At 43.4% G+C, this 20,449-nt stretch overlaps 1 protein-coding gene across 1 annotated transcript; it reads left to right on the top strand.

The window, feature by feature from the left end:
- The first annotated feature begins 507 nt into the window (after positions 1–507).
- PARD6B (par-6 family cell polarity regulator beta) lies at positions 508–20,143 on the top strand. The gene is made up of 3 exons (XM_025399623.1): positions 508–1,062; positions 7,008–7,230; positions 18,862–20,143. The coding sequence occupies exons 1-3, from the start codon at positions 997–999 to the stop codon at positions 19,689–19,691; spliced, it is 1,119 nt and encodes a 372-aa protein (XP_025255408.1). The 5' UTR covers positions 508–996; the 3' UTR covers positions 19,692–20,143.
- The last annotated feature ends 306 nt before the right edge of the window (positions 20,144–20,449 follow it).

Below are 20,449 nucleotides of genomic sequence, written 5' to 3'. Positions count from 1 at the left end.
GCGGGAAAACTTGAATTTTGTAACCAAGAGTTGCAGCGGGACGCCTAAGCGACGATAAGGGGCAGTGGAGGGGCGTCGTTGGGGGCTGCAGCATCCCAAATTGGAAGCGGTGGGGGTGACCGGCGGGAACCGAACAGCCCCGCGCCGCCTCTGCAATCGGTCGCGCGGCGCATCCCATCCCCGGGCAGTGCCTGTGACTGGCGCGCGCCAAGCGGCGCGAGCCCCCGGCGGCGCCGGGCAACGAGGCGCGCACCCGCGCGTGCGCAAAAGGCCCACCCAGCCGAGCCCTTCTTCAGGTGCGCTCGCGCTTCCGGCAGGCCTCCCCGCGTGCCTTCCCGGGGCGGAAACTCCAGAACCCGCGCATGCGCCTTCTGTCTCTCCGGCTTGATGCGGGGCGGAGGTCCATGGCTTCAGGTGATCCCGCCCCTCCCTCGTAGCGCAGGACCAATGGTGCGGTGGTAGGCGGGGTTTTTGAGGAGGAGGCCCGCCCACGCACCGCGCGAGGCGTGTATCGATTGGTTGGCGCCGCGGGCGCAGGTGCGCGCTTCCTATTGGGTGTGGGCGGAGCGCGAGCGATTGCGGCAGCTTCGGCAGCTGCAGGTGAGCGCGCGCGCGCGCCGCGGCTGTGGCTGCCTCGGGTGCGCGCGCGCGGGCTCGCGGGGGAGGTGGCCGAGAGAGAGGTTGCGGCGCCTGTGGCCTCCGCTCCGCCCCCTCCTCCTCCTCCAGCGCTGTCGCCGTCGCCGCCGGGGCCCGGAGGGAGGGAGCTGCCTCCCCGCCTGCCGCGCCGCCAGTCCGACCCTCGGTCCCGCTGTGTGAGTAGCTGGCGGAGTGGAGCTCAGTGCAGACGCAGGAGCTGCGGCCGCCCCCTCTGCAGGTGCTTGTGAGGAGGCGCCCGGGCCGCAGCCGCTTTCCGAGACCTCCGGTCGCGCACTCGCTCCCCGCGCTCCTGAGGGACCGCCCGACCGGAGGAGGCCGTCGCGGAGTTCGGCGCTCAGCATGAACCGCAGCCACCGGCACGGGGCGGGCAGCGGCTGCCTGGGCACCATGGAGGTGAAGAGCAAGGTGCGCGGGGCCCGGGCTGGGCGGAGCGGCGGGCCTGGGGGGCCGGGGCCTGGGAGAGGCTGGGCCAGGCTCGAAGCGCTGTGGGAGGCGACGGGCAGAGCTGCCCCGGGTTCTGGACGGTGCGGGCGGGAGACTGTGGGTAATAAACTTGCCAAGGAGGGGGCGGCGGGGATCGGGGGGCGCTAGTGTCCGCCCCTGGCCCCGGCAGGAAGAAGACCTAGTCCAGCATTTAATCTCATTCCGTAAATCTCATTCCCGTGTTCACGGACGGGAGTAGGGGCCAAGGTATACCCGAGGATGGCACACACTGAGTGGAATGCGAGGCGGCTCAAAAGGTGTAGGAGAATCCTGCCTGCTGGGCTGTGAGTGTGGGCCCTGGACCACCCCGTTGTTCCCACTTTCTGTGGTTCAGGGGCGCATCGAGCGGCGAAGGAGAGAGCCCAGTGAACTAAACAACCCTTTAAAAGTTCGCTTTGCTTCCTGCTGGCGCTCTTTCTAGCACTAACTTTGCATTTAATCTGTAAAATTAGCACTATCACCTTACGTTGGAGTAGCACTTTACAGTTTGAGTCTAGATGCTCTTTTCATTCCATCCTGCTACCTACTCACATCAAGTACTTTTCCCCTTGACCAACGGTATGCCAGTCTGCTGCTGATTACTGCGGTATTCACTGAATTTCTAAGTCTCAAGGCTCGGTGAGCAGGGTAGTCTGTAGGGAGGGATTAGTTAGGGAATGCCTTCCAAAGGGGGTTTTGAGGTGGAATTTGAAGGTGATGGGCAGCCACGGGAACATTTTCAGCAAGCGTTTCTTGAGTTAAAGAGTTAAAAGGAGCTTAGATAATCCAGTCCAATTCTCTGAGAAGACTGAGGCTCAGAAAGGTTATGACTTCCCCAAGCTGCTTTTTGCAAAGCCTTCATGCCTTTTTAACAATAACTTTTAGGCACTGCAGAATACAAAACAGGACACTGGCTGGGCCCTGAGAACATTTAAAATAGAATTGAGAAGGCCAAAACACAGAAAAGGAGAAAATTGAAAGTACATCAGTTAAAAAAATGTAATGGAGCATCGTAGATTGTAAGACTACCAAGGAGTATGTAAAATGAAGGAGTGATTTGAGTGAGGTCCAGTGGAGTGAGGAAAGCTTCCTAGAGCGTCTGGGTAGAATAGTTTTATTGTCTAGGGTTGATAAGCCAAGTTCTGTTAAGTTTCTGTAACTGAGAATCACATCGAGAAAATCTACATTCGTTTGTAACATCATTAAAAAAATGCGATTTGAGGCAGGACGCCGGTGGCTCACGCCTGTAACCTCAGCACTTTGGGAGGCCAAGGCGTGTGGATCACCTGAGGTCAGGAGTTCCAGACCAGCCTGGCTAACATGGTGAAACCCCATCTCTACTAAAAATACAAAAAATTAGCCGGCCGTGGTGGCACATGCCTGTAATTCCAGCTACTTGAGAGGCTGAGGCAGGAGAATCGCTTGAACCCAGGAGGTGGAGGTTGCAGTGAGCCAAGTTCGCACCATTGCACTCCAGGCTGGGCAACAAGCGCAAAACTCCATCTCAAAAAAAAAAAAAAAAAAAAGATTTGGCACTTAACTCATATGAGGATTGGCACTAGTTTCAGAATTAGTAAGAATAGAAGTGTAGTTATAGCAATTTAAGGAATGTGCACGTCCATGTGTCCTCTGTGCACAGCATAGCAAATTGAAGTGACTTGCTTGAGCTATAGCGTTAAGATGACCCAAAATATATAGCAGAGCTTTTCCACTAGCGGTGTATAGTGGCAGTAGTGGTTCCATGCCCAGTGGTTGAACCTTCTTACGGCATTTCTGTTATAAGTCTAGTTTGGATTTGTGGGTGTTGAGGTTATGGAAAGAAAAACACTTGTGATATTGCATCATCTTAAAATTTTAAGTTTATAGCACTAATCTTGGTAGCAAGTCTTTAATTTTTTTCCATAGAAAAAAATGAGTAGGAATTCTAAGTATACTGATAAGTACAATCAAATAGTAATTTATCTCTAGTACTAAGAAAACCTTGAGTGCTTTAAAACTGGAATTTCAGGCTTTTTGCCTTTCTCTTGTCAACTGACTTGTGAATCTTTCACTTACTTCTAAACTACATGTTGTATATTTGAACTGCCATACTGCGCTTTTAGTGAACTGTGTCTTTTAAATAGAATCATGCACTGATTCTAGGAACATGTGCTGAATGAAGTCGGTCCCACTATTCTAGCTGTTGACAAATAGGCAAGGAGTGTTTCTAATGTGTCTGTGACACCTTATATGTTTCAAATATATATTGCTGATACATATTTAAAAAATATTTGGACAGATTTTTGAAACAGTATTTTCTTTGACATTGCTTTAGTGATATCACAGCTTTTTACGAAACTGATTGCTAAGAGTTTATAACCAAAACTAGGTAGTGTGCAGGTCCTTTTTGTTTTGTTTTGTTTTTGAGACAAGATCTTGCTCTGTCACCGGGGCTGGAGTACAATGACATGATCTCGGCTCACTGCAGCCTTAACCTCCTGAGCTCAAGCGATTCTCCCATTTCAGCCTCCTGAGTAGCAAGACTATAGGCGTGCGTCACTACACCCAGCTTATTTTTATTTATTTATTTTGTAGAGACGGGGTCTCTCCATGTTGCCCAGGCTGATCTTGAACATGTGAGCTCAAGTGATCCGCCTGCGTCCACCTCTCAAAGTACTGGGACTACAGGTGTGAGCTACTGCACCTAGCTGGTCCATTTTTGTTTTACTATTTTTAATTTTTTAATCTTTTTAGAGACAGGGTTTTGCCATGTTGGTCATGCTGGTCTCTAACTCCTGTTCTCAAGTGATATGCCCACCTAGGCCTCCCACAGTGTTGGGATTACAGGTGTTAGCCACCACACTGGGTTCCGGTCCATTTTTAGGATCTCTTTTTCTTCATGTAAAGCAGTAGTGTTGGCCAGGCACGGTGGCTCACACCTGTAATCCTAGCACTTTGGGAGGAAAAGGCAGGTAGATCACCTGAGGTCTTGAGTTCAAGACCAGCCTGGCCAACACGGTGAAACCCTGTATCTACTAAAAATGTAAAAATTAGCTGGGTGTGGTGGCGCATGCCTATAATCCCAGCTACTCTGGAGGCTGAGGCAGGAGAATTGCTTGAGCCTGGGAGGTGGAGGTTGCAGTGAGCCGAGATTGAGCCACTGCACTCCAGCCTGGGTGACAGAGGGAGACTCTATCTCAAAAAAATAAAAAAATGCAATAAAGCAGTAGTGTCAACATTATTATCTTCACACGTGGAAGGGAAAAATAGTAATGATAATAAAAGAATGAAGAATGTAAATATACCTATAGTTCAATTTGTGGTACCAGCTAGTATGTGACTTTTCTTTGGTAACTGATTTATCTTCCTAATTGTATCTCTAGGGTTGGGAAGATTCTTAATAATCATGGTGATGTCCTTTAATAACCCTGGAACAGTCTTTAAGTCATAAAATTTCCTAATTATTATTCATAGGGAAATAGACTATGAAAATTAAGTTTGCATTTCTAGAATGTACCAACAGACACTGGGGGAAGGGAGTCCATATGCATTCTGGATGACTAGGGCAAACTAGATTAGGCGATAAAACAGTTGTAAATGGTTCACATAGTGAATAATTGCTGATTGAATCTTAATTTTGTCTCTCAGTGTTTTTGTTCATGTAAAAAGGTCTCTTAATCCTATTGTTGTGTTACAAGAAGCATAACAATTTCTCTTGGTTTTTTTTCCCATGCCAGCATTGGCAAAAGTGCACATATACCATGAAGCCATACAATTTTTTATTGTTTTTATCATAACAGTTAAGCAAGAGAAAATCTTGAGCGAAGAAATTTCATCCAAAAGCTTTAACAAAAACATTGAAGCCCTAAAATGTTAAATGATCAGGTGTTATTCCCATTCATACATCAGGGAAGTGATAAACCCTGTAGATGAATCAGAAAGCACTAGCAACTTCATGTTGTGATACCAGAATAAAGAAAATGGAAGAGAAACTGTGACTTTAGATAACATCATAAGACTAACTCTGATATGAAGGGTGTTCCCTGAGTTTTTATTTACTTCGAAATGTGAAGGTGTGACTAAACTTTTTGAGAGCCTTAGGTATGACTCACCTTATTTTCTTGACAGATGTTAGTGTTTATGTTTCAGGAATGTGTTTTGGGAACTATTTTAACTTTTTGTTAGAAGTAAGAGGTGTTTTTAGTGAGTTTTGATTTTAAAACCACTGAGGAGTATGGGTGTAAGCAGGGCAGATGAACTTTAGATAGAGCAAAACCAGTGAATCCAGATGTCCCATGGGGCCTTTGGGTAAATGAATTGACATATTTGTAAACTCAAATTATTATGATGGGGCTTTCTCAACATGATACTTAAGGCTGCCCCAACAGTACGTTAGTATTTCTCTTTTTTTCTCTGGGACATAATATTTTTATATTAGTATTTCTTGCTAGTAATAGATACATGGAGGAAATATGAGTTCAGTGTGGTTAAACACATTTGGCAAATGTTTGTTTAAATATTTTAAAAAATCAACATAGGGCTTAAATGAGCCTTTAAAGTGCTGGTCTCCACAGTGATTCCCAAGAGCATAATTATGTAGCATTTCTCAAACTTATATGACTGGGACACTTTTTGAAGAAGGCTGATTAACTTTTCTTAGGTTTCCACGTTTGAGGAAATGTCATGCTATTCCCACAGTAAGTTATAAATCCTGTTTATTATGGACTGGATGGAGCCAGTCCTTAGTGTTTTGGTTTTTTTTTTTTTTTTTCTTTTTTGAGACGGAGTCTTGCTCTGTCGCCCAGGCTGGAGTGCAGTGGCGCGATCTTGGCTCACTGCAACCTCTGCCTCCCAGATTCAAGAGATTCTCCTGCCTCAGCCTCCTGCATAGCTGGGACTACAGGCATGTGCCACCACATCTGGCTAATTTTTGTATTTTTAGTAGAGATGGGTTTTGCCATGTTGGCTAGGCTGGTTTCGAACTCCTGACCTTATGATCCTCCCACCTCAGCCTCCCAAAGTGTTGGGATTACAGATGTGAGCCATCATGCCCGGCCTCAGTTCTTAGTGTTGAATAAGAGTCACTTTTAATTATTTGACATTGGGAAAACAGAGGTGTAGGGAAACAGACTGAGAATCAGAACTGTGAACATAAGTATTGGGCATGATAGAGGCTGTCCTCCTCCCCCTTCTGCCCCATTTATGTGATCTCTTAATACCTCCCTGAAGTAATTATTCTCTTTACCCACTAATTGGTGAGCTTCTGGAGCAGGCTCAAGGCTTTCTAGGGCCTAGCACTGTGCCAAACACATAAACACTTTGTGTGTTAATTGGATAGTTATAGGACATACATTTGATGTATTACTAAAGCTTCTTTTTTCTGCGTTAACATAGGGAAGATCATACCTTAATGCTACGTAGCTCACAGTTCTTTTTGTATATTTTGCTGTTGATTCTTACCACATCCCATGAAATCCTAGTTCCATTTATGGGGGAGGACACTTAAATGCTTTCCTTTGGTCGAAATAAAGACTTGGACAAGTCTTTGGTACCCCATGATGCAAGTAAGGAGAGCATTGTCATCAGAGTCTGGGCTCCAGACAGGGTTTGAGCTGAGTCACTATGCAGAACAGTCCGCAGTAACGCCTAGGTACCCCAGGGATTGAGTCGAGCCTGCCTCTCTTGAAAGGAATGCTCTTCAGAGACACAGCAGTCAGGAGGCACATTCTTATGCCTTTCTTAGGCTTTTTAAAATCCCTGATAGTAAGGTTCCTGACAGTAGACAATCTTCTTTCCTTAATTAAAAATACTTGCTCTACTCGTTAATTTTTCTATTGCATGCCTTTTCAAATTGGGTCCTTTTACCTTTTTTTTTTTTTTTATAAGTAATATGTTTGTTATGTTTATAGTTTGGAGCTGAATTTCGTCGGTTTTCGCTGGAAAGATCAAAACCTGGAAAATTTGAGGAGTTTTATGGATTACTACAACATGTTCATAAGATCCCCAATGTTGACGTTTTGGTAGGCTATGCAGACATCCATGGAGACTTACTACCTATAAATAATGATGATAATTATCACAAAGCTGTTTCAACGGCCAATCCACTGCTTAGGATATTTATACAAAAGAAGGGTAAGTATCACTGTTCAGAAAAATTGTGTTAGAAATAGAAATAATGTATTTTCCCCACTGAAAGGATACCCAGACTTTGCCACAAACTTAGTGAATAAACATTTTGTGTGAATCTTCTTCTTCTGTTAACTAACACGTAGGTTAAAACATTTGTGATATTGTTGGTTTAATTAATATCTTTATGCTTCACTAAGTGTACTTTAGAAAATTTATATTTCTAGTTACTTTTGTGTTAACCTCTTTGGTTTTATTTTTCCTTAAGTAGAAATTGGGAATTTACTGAATATTGGGAATTTATTGAATCTTCACTTTATCAAATGGATTATTCTCCATTCAGAAAAATGTGAAAAGAGTGTGACTTTGGAATCTGAAGCATTCCTGATTTTTGGTGGCAACCAACTTTCAAGGGCTATATTTATCAGTTAATAAATACCAGAAACAAAGCCATTTAATCTTCCTGAGTCTCAATGTCTGCACCTATAGAAAGATTATAATATATTGTAGAATTACTATGAGGATTAAATGAGCTAAGTGCAGTGCCCTGGCTTATAGTAGGCACCCAGTAAATATTTTCTTTTACTTTTAGGATACTTTTTAAAGAAATCGTATAAAACTAGTTAATTATATGGAAAATGAGGTGGGAAGTTACTATTATGGAGGGATGTAAACACGGATATTAATTAGTCTTCCAAAAAAATTGAAATCGGTATTTGGCAATAATTTTCTTTCTTTCTTTCTTTTTTTGTAAAGACTGGGTCTTACTATGTTTTTTTTTTTTTTTTTTTTTTTTTTTTTTTTTTTGAGACGGAGTCTCACTGTGTCTCCCAGGCTGGAGTACAGTGGCGCGATCTCGGCTCACTGCAAGCTCCGCCCCCCTGGTTCACGCCATTCTCCCGCCTCAGCCTCCCAAGTAGCTGGGACTACAGGCGCCCGCTACCGCGCCCGGCTAGTTTTTTGTATTTTTAGTAGAGACGGGGTTTCACCATGTTAGCCAGGATAGTCTCGATCTCCTGACCTTGTGATCCACCCGCCTCGGCCTCCCAAAGTGCTGGGATTACAGGCTTGAGCCACCGCGCCCGGCCAAGACTGGGTCTTACTATGTTGCCCAAACTCTTCTCAAACTCCTGGTCTCCTGTGATCCTCCAGTCCCCACCTCTCTAGAAGTGCTGGGATTACAGGTATGAGCCACCATGCTCAGCCAAGAATTTTCAAATGTATTTTGAGTCCTAAAACTTTTTTTTTTAACCTCGTAGCCTCTGTGTGTGTATGTATGTGTGTCTGCAGATGGGCAGGGTAGGGTTTATTATGGTATGTACCATTTATTCCTTTATTGTAAATGAAGTGGTTTGGGAAGCCAGCATGAGAGCATTGAGCCTAATATTGGGATAAATTAAAGACTTACAGTATTTATAAGCCAACCCAGAAAGGAGCTTGAGAGCAGCCAGGCATGGTGGCTCACGTGATAATCCCAGCACTTTGGGAGACTGAGGTAGGCAGATCATCTGAGGTCAGGAGTTCGTGACTAGCATGGCCAACATGGTGAAACCCCGTCTCTACTAAAAATACAAAAATTAGCTGGGCGTGGTGGCGCATGCCTGTAATCCCAGCTATCAGGAGGCTGAGGCAGGAGAATCAGCCAGGAGGCGGAAGTTGCAGTGAGCCGAGATCGCACCACTGCACTCCAGTCTCGGTGACAGAGCTAGACTCCTTCTCAAAAAATTTTTTTAAAAAAGAAAGTAGCTTGAGAGAATGGGTAGGGATTACCTTTGAAGGTGAAAACTATTTCTAATCAGTTGATAAGCATTAGACCACTCCCAGGGCTCTGGAATTCCACTGATTATGTATCTTTGCTTTCCTGGGTTTCAGGAACTAAAGTCCACCAACAAAATAAACCTCCAAGGATAACCTCTGCCTATATCACTTGACTATTTTACAAAATACTTTCACACACAAATTAATGTTCCTAAAGTCTCCTGAGATGGATCTTGTAGGTAATTAACAGGGGTGCGATATAATGAGAATATGATCTTAGAAGATTCAGTTGGCTGTTCAGGATGAATTGGAGTGGGCAGCAGCCTTACAGTAGAGAGCCAGGAGCAGGTGGTAAAGAAGTGAGGAGACTGGCCCAGAAGTAGAGAGGAGGGAAGCGGGGCCCAGGGGGAGGAGGCAGTGGTGGGAAGATAGGAGGGGAAATACTTGGGAGTCATTGCACTCACTGGCTGCTTTGCAGTGGAGAGTCCAGCAGAGCATACCTTGATGGTTTGAGTCTGACAGCTGGGACAGTGTCATGAACAAGCAGAGTAGATTGATTTGGAAAAGAAAATTATGAGTTTTGTGTTAGGACAAATAAACTTAACCAATCATGCAGGAGATTGGAAATGGTAGACAAGAGTTCAGGGTAGAAATCCAAAAACTAGTTAGATTTGCAAGCTTTTCGAAAAGTGATAGTTAAAATTTTGGGAGTAAACATAAAGGCCACCTGAGATGAAGACCATGGATAGAACCTTGGAAAGCTATATATAGAGTGCTGGAAAAGGAGGAAGAATTTAAATAATTATGGTTGAATAATAGGCCTTTCTTGTTAGCAGTTGTAATTTTTGTTAAAAAGTTAGTTGCTGTTTGGAATGTGCATTCAGATATAGAGCGGGTTTTTAAAGTATTGCCATCTGACACACTTTTGTTGGATTATCCCCTTAGAAAGATTATGACAGTTGGGTTATACCACCACATGTTTTGTTAATGGAATTATACCCTTGCATGATTATGGAATTAATCCTAACATCTTTTAAGGGTGGTTATGTTTTATTTCCTTTTTTGGTTTTTATTTATTGATGGTGTAATTTTTATTGAGACTTTTGACGGTTTTTATTGTCATAGGAATTACAACTTAGAAATACGTTTCTATGTGCAAATGCTTTCTGTGTATTAATAGTAGAGGTAAAATGTCCTATATAATTGATAACTCTTAGAATTTGATTTAGAAATAGGCAATTCAACAGAAATATTTTATATTTTAAAAATATAAATGTAATACAAATATGAGTTCAGCAAAAATGAAAGTAGGTAGTCAGTTCATTCCTGCTTAAAACCCTCTGATGATTTCCCATTGCAACCAGAATAAAATCCCTTCTGATTTGGACTTCCCAACCTCATCTTCCCTCATTCTCTCACTCCCTCATCCCAGTCAGGCACATTGGCTTCCTCCCTGTTCCTCAGACTTGGTGAGCTTTTCTTTTTCTTTTTCTTTTTTTTTTTTTTTTGAGATGGAGTCTTGCTCTGTCACCCAGGCTGGAGTGCAATGGCACAATCTCGGCTCACTGCAACCTCTGCCTCCCAGATCCAAGTTATTGTCCTGCCTCAGCCTCCTGAGTAGCTGAGACTACAGGTGCGCGCCACCATGACTTGCTAATTTTTGTATTTTTAGTAGAGATGGGGTTTCACCGTGTTGGCCAGGCTGGTCTCAAACTCCTGACCTCAGGTGATCCACCCATCTTGACCTCGCAGTGTTCTGGGATTACAGGCGTGAGCCACTGCACCCAGCTGTGACCTTGTTTCTGTTTCTGTGCTCTTATGCTTGGTTATTCTTAAGGACACTTCACCCTCAGCTCTTCCCACTTCTGCCTCCTCCTACTTAGCTCAGATAACTTTGTCAGAGGAGTCTCATCTGACTACCCTAACTAAAGCCCTCCACCCTCCCACCTTTACCACATCATCCTCTGAAGACCTGGAAGTATCTTATTTAAGAATATGTTAACTTGTTTCCTGTCTGTCTTGTTTACCATCAGGTCCCAGCATCTAAATCTGGCAGACTTACTTAGTTTACTATAATGTATGCACTCTTTCTTTTAAGCAAAGTTGAGCCGATGCTTAACTAGAAATCTGATTTTTTGTAAACCTTAATGAACATTTAACTCAAGAAACTAATATAAAATATGACATTAAGTATAGTTACATTTTACTGCTTGAATACAGCACATTTTCTGTTTTCTTTGCTTTTTGATTTCAATTAGGCATCAATAAGGCAGAAGTTACACTTAATATGTACCGAGTGTTTTTTTTTTTTTTTTTTTTTTAAGTCTTACTCTGTCGCCCAGGCTGGAATGCAGCAGGGGCGTGACCTTGGCTCACTGCAACCTCCACCTCCTGGGTTCTTGTGCCTCAGCTTCCCGAGTAGCTGGGACTACAGGTGCATGCCACCACGCCCAGCTAATTTTTGTATTTTTAGTAGAGACAGAGTTTTGCCATGTTGGCCAGGCTGGTCTCAAACTCCTGACCTCAAGTGATCCACCTACCTTGGCCTCCCAAAGTGCTGGGATTACAGGTGGGAACCACCGTGCCTGGCCCCAATTATTTTATTTTATTTATTTATTTATTTATTTTGAGACAGAGTCTTAACTCTGTCACTCAGGCTAGAGTGCAGTGGTGTGATTTCCACTCACTGCAGCCTCTACCTCCCGGGCTCAAGCGATTCTCCTGCCTCAGCCTCCCAAGTAGCTGGGACTACAAGTGTGTGCCACCATGCCTGGCTAATTTTTGTATTTTTAGTAGAGACAGGGTTTCACCATGTTAGCCAGGTTGGTCTCAAACTCCTGACCTCAGGTGATCCACCCGCCTCAGCCTCCCATAGTGCTGGGTTTACACATATGAGCCACCACACCTGGCTCCCAAGTGATTTTTGAAAAGCAAATTGCAAAACCATTTAAAAATTTAAAACTGTGTGATCTTTTAACATCTGATACTCTACTAAAATTCCTTTAAAGTGAAAGCTTACAATTCAATATGTGAACTACTTTATAGTCTGAAGTTTAAGATAGTGTTGTTGGATATCTTGAAAAATTTTTATAACAATTTATTGTTAGAAGAAAAATCCCATACTCTATTCCTAGAGCAGTTATCATGGGAGCAAAAACAGAACAGAAGAAACCTGGTATCTTAAAAGTTATTTTCATGAGGAGGATCCCAATCCGCCATTCCCTGTTAAGAGTATTAGAGTTTATCCTAATTGATTCAGGAGACGGGGAAGAGAAGGTACAGAATAGACTTTTCCGCTGTCATTGTTGAGGTTATTGCTGTGCACCAAAAATTTTTTTTAAATGTTTAAAGCTTGCGCCTTTTAAAAATACTCAGGTCATTCCTGTCAGTTTGGAATTCAGCCAGGGAAATGTGTATTTTTAAAAGCTTCCCAGCCAGTCCTGATAATCAGCCAGGTGGAGGATCTGTTGAGGTGCTACAGCAGACCCCTCTCCAGATCTAGTCAGAATCTCTACATCCAGACTTCTTGCTATAACACAGTCTATTTTTGATTGACACCAGACGCATATGTTTAACTCTTCAATTTATTCTAGTTTTGTTGGAAACACTAGAAAGGCTTTGCTTTAAACTTGGTCTCACGTAGGGCATGCCCTCACACAGGCACGATTTTGTGGCCCAGATACTGGTAACTGGGCATCTAAATCATCTCTTAGACTTTGTGCATTGGACATTATTTTGTAAATGTTTTTTAAGGTTACATTTTTACGAATCAGAGTTTAGTTTAAAATTGTCTAAGGAACATACATTTTAGTAGTGAATTGTAAATTGTAGTTTTAACAAAAGATACATCCCAGAAATGAAAAAAATAAATTGTGGCCTGTAATCCCAGCACTTTGGGAGGCCGAGGCGGGTGGATCATGAAGTCAGGACATCAAGACCATCCTGGGACAGGGTGTCTCCACTAAAAATACAAAACATTAGCTGGGCGTGGTGGTGGACACCTGTAGTCTCAGCTACTTGGGAGGCTGAGGCAGGAGAATGGCGCGAACCCGGGAGGCAGAGCTTGCAGTGAGCCGAGATCGCGCCACTGCACTCCAGCCTGGGTGACAGAGCGAGACTCTGTCTCAAAAAAGAAAAAAAGAAAAGAAATCGTGGAGTAACATCTCAGTATGTGACACCAGTTATTCACAACAGAAACCTGGGTGTCACCTTTGACACATACCTATTTTTTAGTCAGTCACCAAGCCTGTTAAAACTGTGTTCTAGTTATTTTGCAGATTTGTTTCCCCATTTCTACGTCCTCTGCTCCAGGCCAGGTGCTATCCTAATTTACTGAAGTAACTGCTGCTTTTGTTTTGTTTGTTTTTTCTGAGAAGCAGTCTCGCTCTTGTTGCCCAGGCTAGAGTGCAGTGGCGTGATCTCAGCTCACCACAACCTCCACCTCCTGGGTTCAAGTGAGTCTCCTGCCTCATCCTCCTGAGTGGCTGGGATTACAGGCATGCGCCATCATGCCTGGCTAATTGTGTATTTTTAGTAGAGATGGGGTTTCTCCATGTTGGTCAGGCTGGTCACGAACTCCCGACCTTGGGTGATCCCCAGCCTCGGCCTGCCAAAGTGCTGGGATTACAGGTGTGAGCCACTGCGCTGGCTACAGTAGCTTCTTGTCCTCCCCCTCACATGCTTCTCCAACTTGCAGCCAGGGTGAGCTTTGTAGAAAAACCAAATGAGCTTACCATCTCTGTCTTCCCTTAAAATCCTTGGTTTTCTTCCCTTTGCCCTTAGGCTAAAGTCTGTAAACCTTGGTACTTCCTAGGAGGCCCTGTTTGTCTGTTTGGCCCCTGGCTGCCTCTGACTCAGCTCCTGACTCCTCCCTCCTTCCCTTCCTCCCTCCCTCCCTCCCACTTTTCACCCTGTGTTCTAGCTGTATTGGATTTCTTTGTCTGGCCCTCCCTCTTCTGGATATTGTCACTGCACTCAGCCGAGATCATGCAGTGACACAGCCGAGATTGTGTCACTACACTCCAGAGCGAAACTCCGTCTCAGAAAAAAACGTTACCAGATCTATCTCACTTAACCATTTTATATTAGAGCAAGAGTTGGGAAACTAAGGCCTGCCGGCTGTTTTTGCATATAAAATTTTCTCGAAACAGGGTCTCACTATTGCCTGTTTTGGAGTGTAGTGGTGCCATCTTAGCTTACTTCAACTTCGACCTCTCAGGCTTAAGTGATCCTCCCACTTCAGCCTCCCAAGTAGCTTGAACTACAGGCACAGACCACCATGCCCGGCTAATTTTTTTTTTTTTGAGTTGGAGTCTTGCTCTCACCCAGGCTGGAGTGCACTGGCACGATCTTGGCTCACTGCAAGCTCCGCCTCCTGGGTTCACGCCATTCTCCTGCCTCAGCCTCCCGAGTAGCTGGGACCACAGGCGCCCGCCACCATGCCCAGCTAATTTTTTGTATTTTTAGTAGAGACGGGGTTTCACCGTATTAGCCAGGATGGTCTCGATCTCCTGACCTCGTGATCCACCCGCCTTGGCCTCCCAAAGTGCTGGGATTACAGGCATGAGCCATCGCGCCCGACTCGGCTAATTTTTAAATTTTTTTTTGTAGAGACAGGGTCCTGCTATGTTACCCAGGCTGGTCTTGAACTGCTAAGCTCAAGCAGCCCTCTCACCTCGGCCTCCCAAAGTGCTGGGATTACAGGGATGAGCCATCATGCCTGGCCACATATTCTTTTATGGATTGTCTGTGGTTGCTTTTACAAGAGGGATTATATGGCCTGTAATACCTAGACATTTACTGTCTGACTCTTGACAGAAAACGGCTGTCAACCCTTGGATTAGAACATTTTAAAAAATTATTTCATTATTTGATTTCTTCCTCTGAACTTCAAATGGGGCATAATCTTGAACTTTGTTGATGACTGTACTATAACGGTTGCTGTTTTGTTACTGTATGGGGATGCTGATGGAGCTTATGTAGAAGTTTTTTTCTTCTAGATTTGCTTTTTACTCACTGTAAAGCTTTTATGTCTTATATCTGCCTGCCACCCACAAGTGGATCCTTACCCTTTGCTCTGAATGTGTGGTTTATGACCCTCTATGAGCAAAGGAATGAGATTACTAGGCTTTTCAGAATTAATGTTTAAAGAGTAAGAGGTTCAGAGGGAGGCCCTGCAGGGTGAGTGAAGAACAGCCACTATATGTGTGTAAGAAAGTAAGACATCCAGCTTGACTAGAGGCCTTCTAGGTGGATCCTTGTCTGTTCAGTTAGCCGAGATCATTGACTGAAGAAAAGGCTTGGGATAAATGTGGTGCTGCTGTATCAGCCTATATCGTGTACTGTTGCATAAGTGAAATTATACAAATGGACAATGGCTATGCTCAAGTTTTCAAACTTTTCATCTCATTCTGAGTTTAATGCTCTGATAGTATTCAGGTAGAAAGTCAACTCCAATTCCTTGTGGACATTCACCTTTACACTTTAACATCCTGAACCCTGGCTTTCTGCCAAAATATTTTCTTTCCCAGTGCCTGGAAACTGATTAGCTAGATGGGAGAACAAAGGTGGCTTTGTACTGGGGCATATTGCTTTTGAGAATTTAGCAGAGAGCATTCAGATGGAGTCTGGATGTGATGCCAAATTATGCAGATTTGGGGTTTTTTTGGTTAGGTTTCCCATGAGTAGGTATGTAGGCAACTTAATATTGTTCCCAGTTTGTACGGTCTGGAATTTCCCTTATAAATGTTATGTAGGCTTTCCTTATTGATTGTTTTAAAACAGAAATGTGTATGATTTTGAGAAAACACATTACCAGAAGACTATTCTTGATAGGTTTTTTTGCCAAAAAGATTGTTGTACCAATGAATTTATATCCAAAGCCATATTATAAATACATTTCTGTCTCTGTAAGAGCCCAGTGCAAATACTTTATAAATGATGACAAGTGTCCACAAGGGGGAAAAAATGCCAAAAAAATAGGGTACCCCTAACCTTATATATTTATCTGAAACCAGGTTTTGAAAAGTGTTCACGCAGCATCAGAAAAGAATACTAAAGCTCCCTGTGCTCTGACATAATTGATACTTGGCATTCATTATTGTGACTTGGAAGATACTAGTCTAGTAAGAAAACCTGGACTCTAGTTCTTTCTCTATAACTTAACGTTGTACCCTTAATTTCTTGGTTATAAAGTGAAGATGATAATAGTTTAGCAATGAGGGGGTTCAGGATTAAGCAAGAGAATATGAATTGAAGCACTATACAAATGCAAGATGGTGAGATTGGTGTTTTCTGTGGCAGCAGTTGAGACTAGGATTTTCAACTATTTCTTTTGTGGAGGAGGGAAGCCATTTATTTTTTGTTTGTTTGTTTGTTTTCTTTTCTTTCTTTTTTTCTTTTTTTCTTTTTTTGCCTAGCCCCTAGAAAACCAGGGAGAGGCATTATTGAAGTTTTTTTTTTTTTAATTCATGTAAATTTCACTTTTTAGTTTATCCTCGTTGTAGTTATTTTTGAAAATACTATTTTAACTTTTGTTTCTGCTGCTAGTTTCATTTTCCCTTTTACCTCTCATTCTCTGATGAAATGTTTTGTTTATAGACTATCTTCCTTCAGCCATATAAATTTAACCATATCTGGTGTTAGGTGTGCTGTTTTCCCTTTTAGTTTCTTGTTTAATTAGGTGGCAGTATTTAAAGAGGGGAAGATTTTGCCTAAAAGCAAGACTTTCTGGCATGAAGAAAATCTGCCAGGAACTGAGAAGCAGCTATGCCATCTAAATGAGGCAGGAGCTCTCCAGTTTGCCAGAGTCCTACTACTTCCTATTGTCTGTGTCACCACCACTGAGGACAAAATATCATTGCACTTTATGCATAGTTTTTCACACAGTAAAGAAAAAAGTTAAAACTCTACCTTTGCTTCTTTCAAAATGAACATGAGAGATCAAGAATTCCTGCTGGGCAAGTGGCTCACGCCTGTAATCCCAGCACTTTGGGAAGCTGAGGCAGGTGGATCATCTGAGGTCAGGAGTTCAATCAAGACCAACCTGGCCAACATGGTGAAACCCCATCTCTACTGAAAATACAAAAATTAGCTGGGCATGGTGGCACATGCCTGTAATCCCAGCCACTTGGGAGGCTAAGGCAGGAGAATCGCTTGAACCTGGGAGGCGGAGGTTGCAGTAAGCTGAGATCATGCCTCTGTACTCCAGCCAGGATGACAGAGCAAGACTCTGTCTCAAACAATAGCAACAAAAAAGAACTCCCCCAGAAAACTGAGGGAGAGTGTTTATCAGCAAAAGACCAAAATTCCTAAGTGTGTGTTTGATATGCACCAGCATCAATTACATTATCTGCCCACTCAGCCTCTGATACTGGTTTATGATTTTACTCTCTTGATTTACTTTGAGAATCAGATATCCCATTTTAAGTCTTTGAGTTGCATATGATAAACATGTAAATTGCAGGCGTGTTTTTGTTTTGTCACCCAGGCTGGAGTACGGTGATCATAGTGCACTGTAGACCTGAATCCTGGAGTGAAGCCATCCTCCTATCTCAGTCTCCCAAGAAGCTGGGACTACAGGCAGACACTACCACACCTGGCTAATTTTTTTTACTTTTTGTAAAGACAGGGTCTCACGCTGTTGCCCAGGCTGGGCTCAAGTGATCCACCCACCATGGCCTCCCAGAGAAGTACTGGGATTGTAGGCGTGAGGCACCGCGCCCAACCACATTACAAGTTTTTTAAACAAATGAAGGAAAAATGTATTTTAAGAAGCTGGTTTGGCCAGGCGCGGTGGCTCAAGCCTGTAATCCCAGCACTTTGGGAGGCCAAGATGGGCGGATCACGAGGTCAGGAGATCGAGACCATCCTGGCTAACACGGTGAAACCCCGTCTCTACTAAAAAATACAAAAAACTAGCTGGGCGAGGTGGCAGGCACCTGTAGTCCCAGCTACACGGGAGACTGAGGCAGGAGAATGGCGTGAACCTGGGAAGCGGAGCTTGCAGTGAGCTGAGATCCGGCCACTGCACTCCAGCCTGGGCGACAGAGCAAGACTCCGTCTCAAAAAAAAAAACAAAAAAAAGCTGGTTTAAAATCATGTTTTAAGGCCAGACACAGTAGCTCTCACCTGTACTCCTAGCACATTGAGAGGGTGAGGTGAGAGGATCTCCTGAGGCCAGGAGTTCAAAACCAGCCTGGGCAATACAGCAAGACCCTATTTTAAAAAAAGGAAAAATACATATATATTTAATGATATTTAAGAATATGTAAGATCTGGCTAGGTGCGGTGGCTCACGCCTGTAATTCCAGCACTTCGGGAGGCCGAGGTGGGCGGATCACGAGGTCAGGAGATCGAGACCATCCTGGCTAACACGGTGAAAGCCTGTCTGTACTAAAAATACAAAAAAAATTAGCCAGGCCTGGTAGCACACACCTGTAGTTCCAGCTACTCGGGAGGGTGAGGCAGGAGAATTGCTTGAACCCAGGAGGCAGAGGTTGCTGTGAGCCAAGGTCACGCCACTGTACTCAGCCTGGGCGACAGAGCGAGACCATCTCAAAGAAAAAAAAAAAGAATATGTAAGATCTATCATAATTTCATTTGCCATATTTAATGTTTAATAGTGATTGAGCTCTATCAAATTTAACTTCAACATTGGTTTATTTTGTGATGTGTATTTGAGATGGCCACCTAGTGGTTTTTTCTGGTATGGCATTTTACTACTGTATTAGATTATGATCTGATTAGCAAATAAGCTTATTAGCTAGTTTGTTTATATACCAAATATATTTTGAGTTATCCTTTCTGTACAGATTCTGCCGCAAGTGAATAGATATTTTTACAGCATTTCTATAATTATTTTGTTTTATTTTTAAACAGAAGAAGCAGACTACAGTGCCTTTGGTACAGACACGCTAATAAAGAAGAAGAATGTTTTAACCAACGTATTGCGTCCTGACAACCATAGAAAAAAGCCACATATAGTCATTAGTATGCCCCAAGACTTTAGACCTGTGTCTTCTATTATAGACGTGGATATTCTTCCAGAAACACATCGTAGGGTACGTCTTTACAAATATGGCACTGAGAAACCCCTAGGATTCTACATCCGGGATGGCTCCAGTGTCAGGGTAACACCACATGGCTTGGAAAAGGTTCCAGGGATCTTTATATCCAGGCTTGTCCCAGGAGGTCTGGCTCAAAGTACAGGACTATTAGCTGTTAATGATGAAGTTTTAGAAGTTAATGGCATAGAAGTTTCAGGGAAGAGCCTTGATCAAGTAACAGACATGATGATTGCAAATAGCCGTAACCTCATCATAACAGTGAGACCGGCAAACCAGAGGAATAATGTTGTGAGGAACAGTCGGACTTCTGGCAGTTCTGGCCAGTCTACCGATAACAGCCTTCTTGGCTCCCCACAGCACATTGAACCAAGCTGTGAGCCAGAGGATGAAGACAGCGATGAAGATGACATTATCATTGAAGACAATGGAGTGCCACAGCAGATTCCAAAAGCTGTTCCTAATACCGAGAGCCTGGAGTCATTAACACAGATAGAGCTAAGCTTTGAGTCTGGACAGAATGGCTTTATTCCCTCTAATGAAGTGAGCTTAGCACCCATAGCAAGTGGCTCAAACACGGAATTTGAAACACATGCTCCAGATCAAAAACTCTTAGAAGAAGATGGAACAATCATAACATTATGAAACCATTGTTTGAATGTTTTCAGAGTGAGGATGCCATGAGAACTTGTACATTTGGCTAGTTTAAAAGCATATATACCTCTGACCAGTGACGTGGAATAGGCATGAGACGAGTAACGTTGCAGGCTTACAATATTATTAAAGTAGTAGTCTGATAATTGTTAATACAAACTTTGGTGGATCAGAGGTGAATTTAAGTCCAAAACAAAGGGGCCTTTGCTGATGAAGTTACGTGCTTTTACTTTTTTGTTTGTGGAGAATCAGATGTTAAAGCACATTCTTGGAACTATGCGAGAAGACTAGATCATTTCTGTTGGAAGTGGTTGCATATTTAACCTGCTGTGCAGAGCCCAGTTAATTTTTCCTTTAACTGTATTTTTAAAATTCTAATGTGAAGTCTGATTCTCTCTTTTGGTACACTGGGGACCTCAGCTCTTAAAGGTCTTATGTTACCAATATTTTATTTTTTTTTTTATTTTTTATTTTTTTAGTGACTGGATCTCACTCTGTTGCCCAAGCTGGAGTGCAGTGGCATGATCACAGCTCACTGCAGCCTCAACCTCCTGGGCTCAAGCAATCCTCCCACCTCAGCCTCCTGAGTAGCTGGGACCACAGGCACATACCACGACACCTGGCTACTTTTTGTATTTTTTGTAGAGACAGAGTTTTGCCATGTTGCCCAAGCTGATCTTGAACTCCTGGGCTCAAGCAGTCCTGCCTCGGCTTCCCAAAGTGCTAGGATTACAGCCACCATGCCCAGC

Source organism: Theropithecus gelada, chromosome 10 (assembly GCF_003255815.1).
Source record: "Theropithecus gelada isolate Dixy chromosome 10, Tgel_1.0, whole genome shotgun sequence".
Lineage (NCBI taxonomy): Eukaryota > Metazoa > Chordata > Mammalia > Primates > Cercopithecidae > Theropithecus > Theropithecus gelada.
This window is presented reverse-complemented; position numbering and strand designations above follow the sequence as displayed.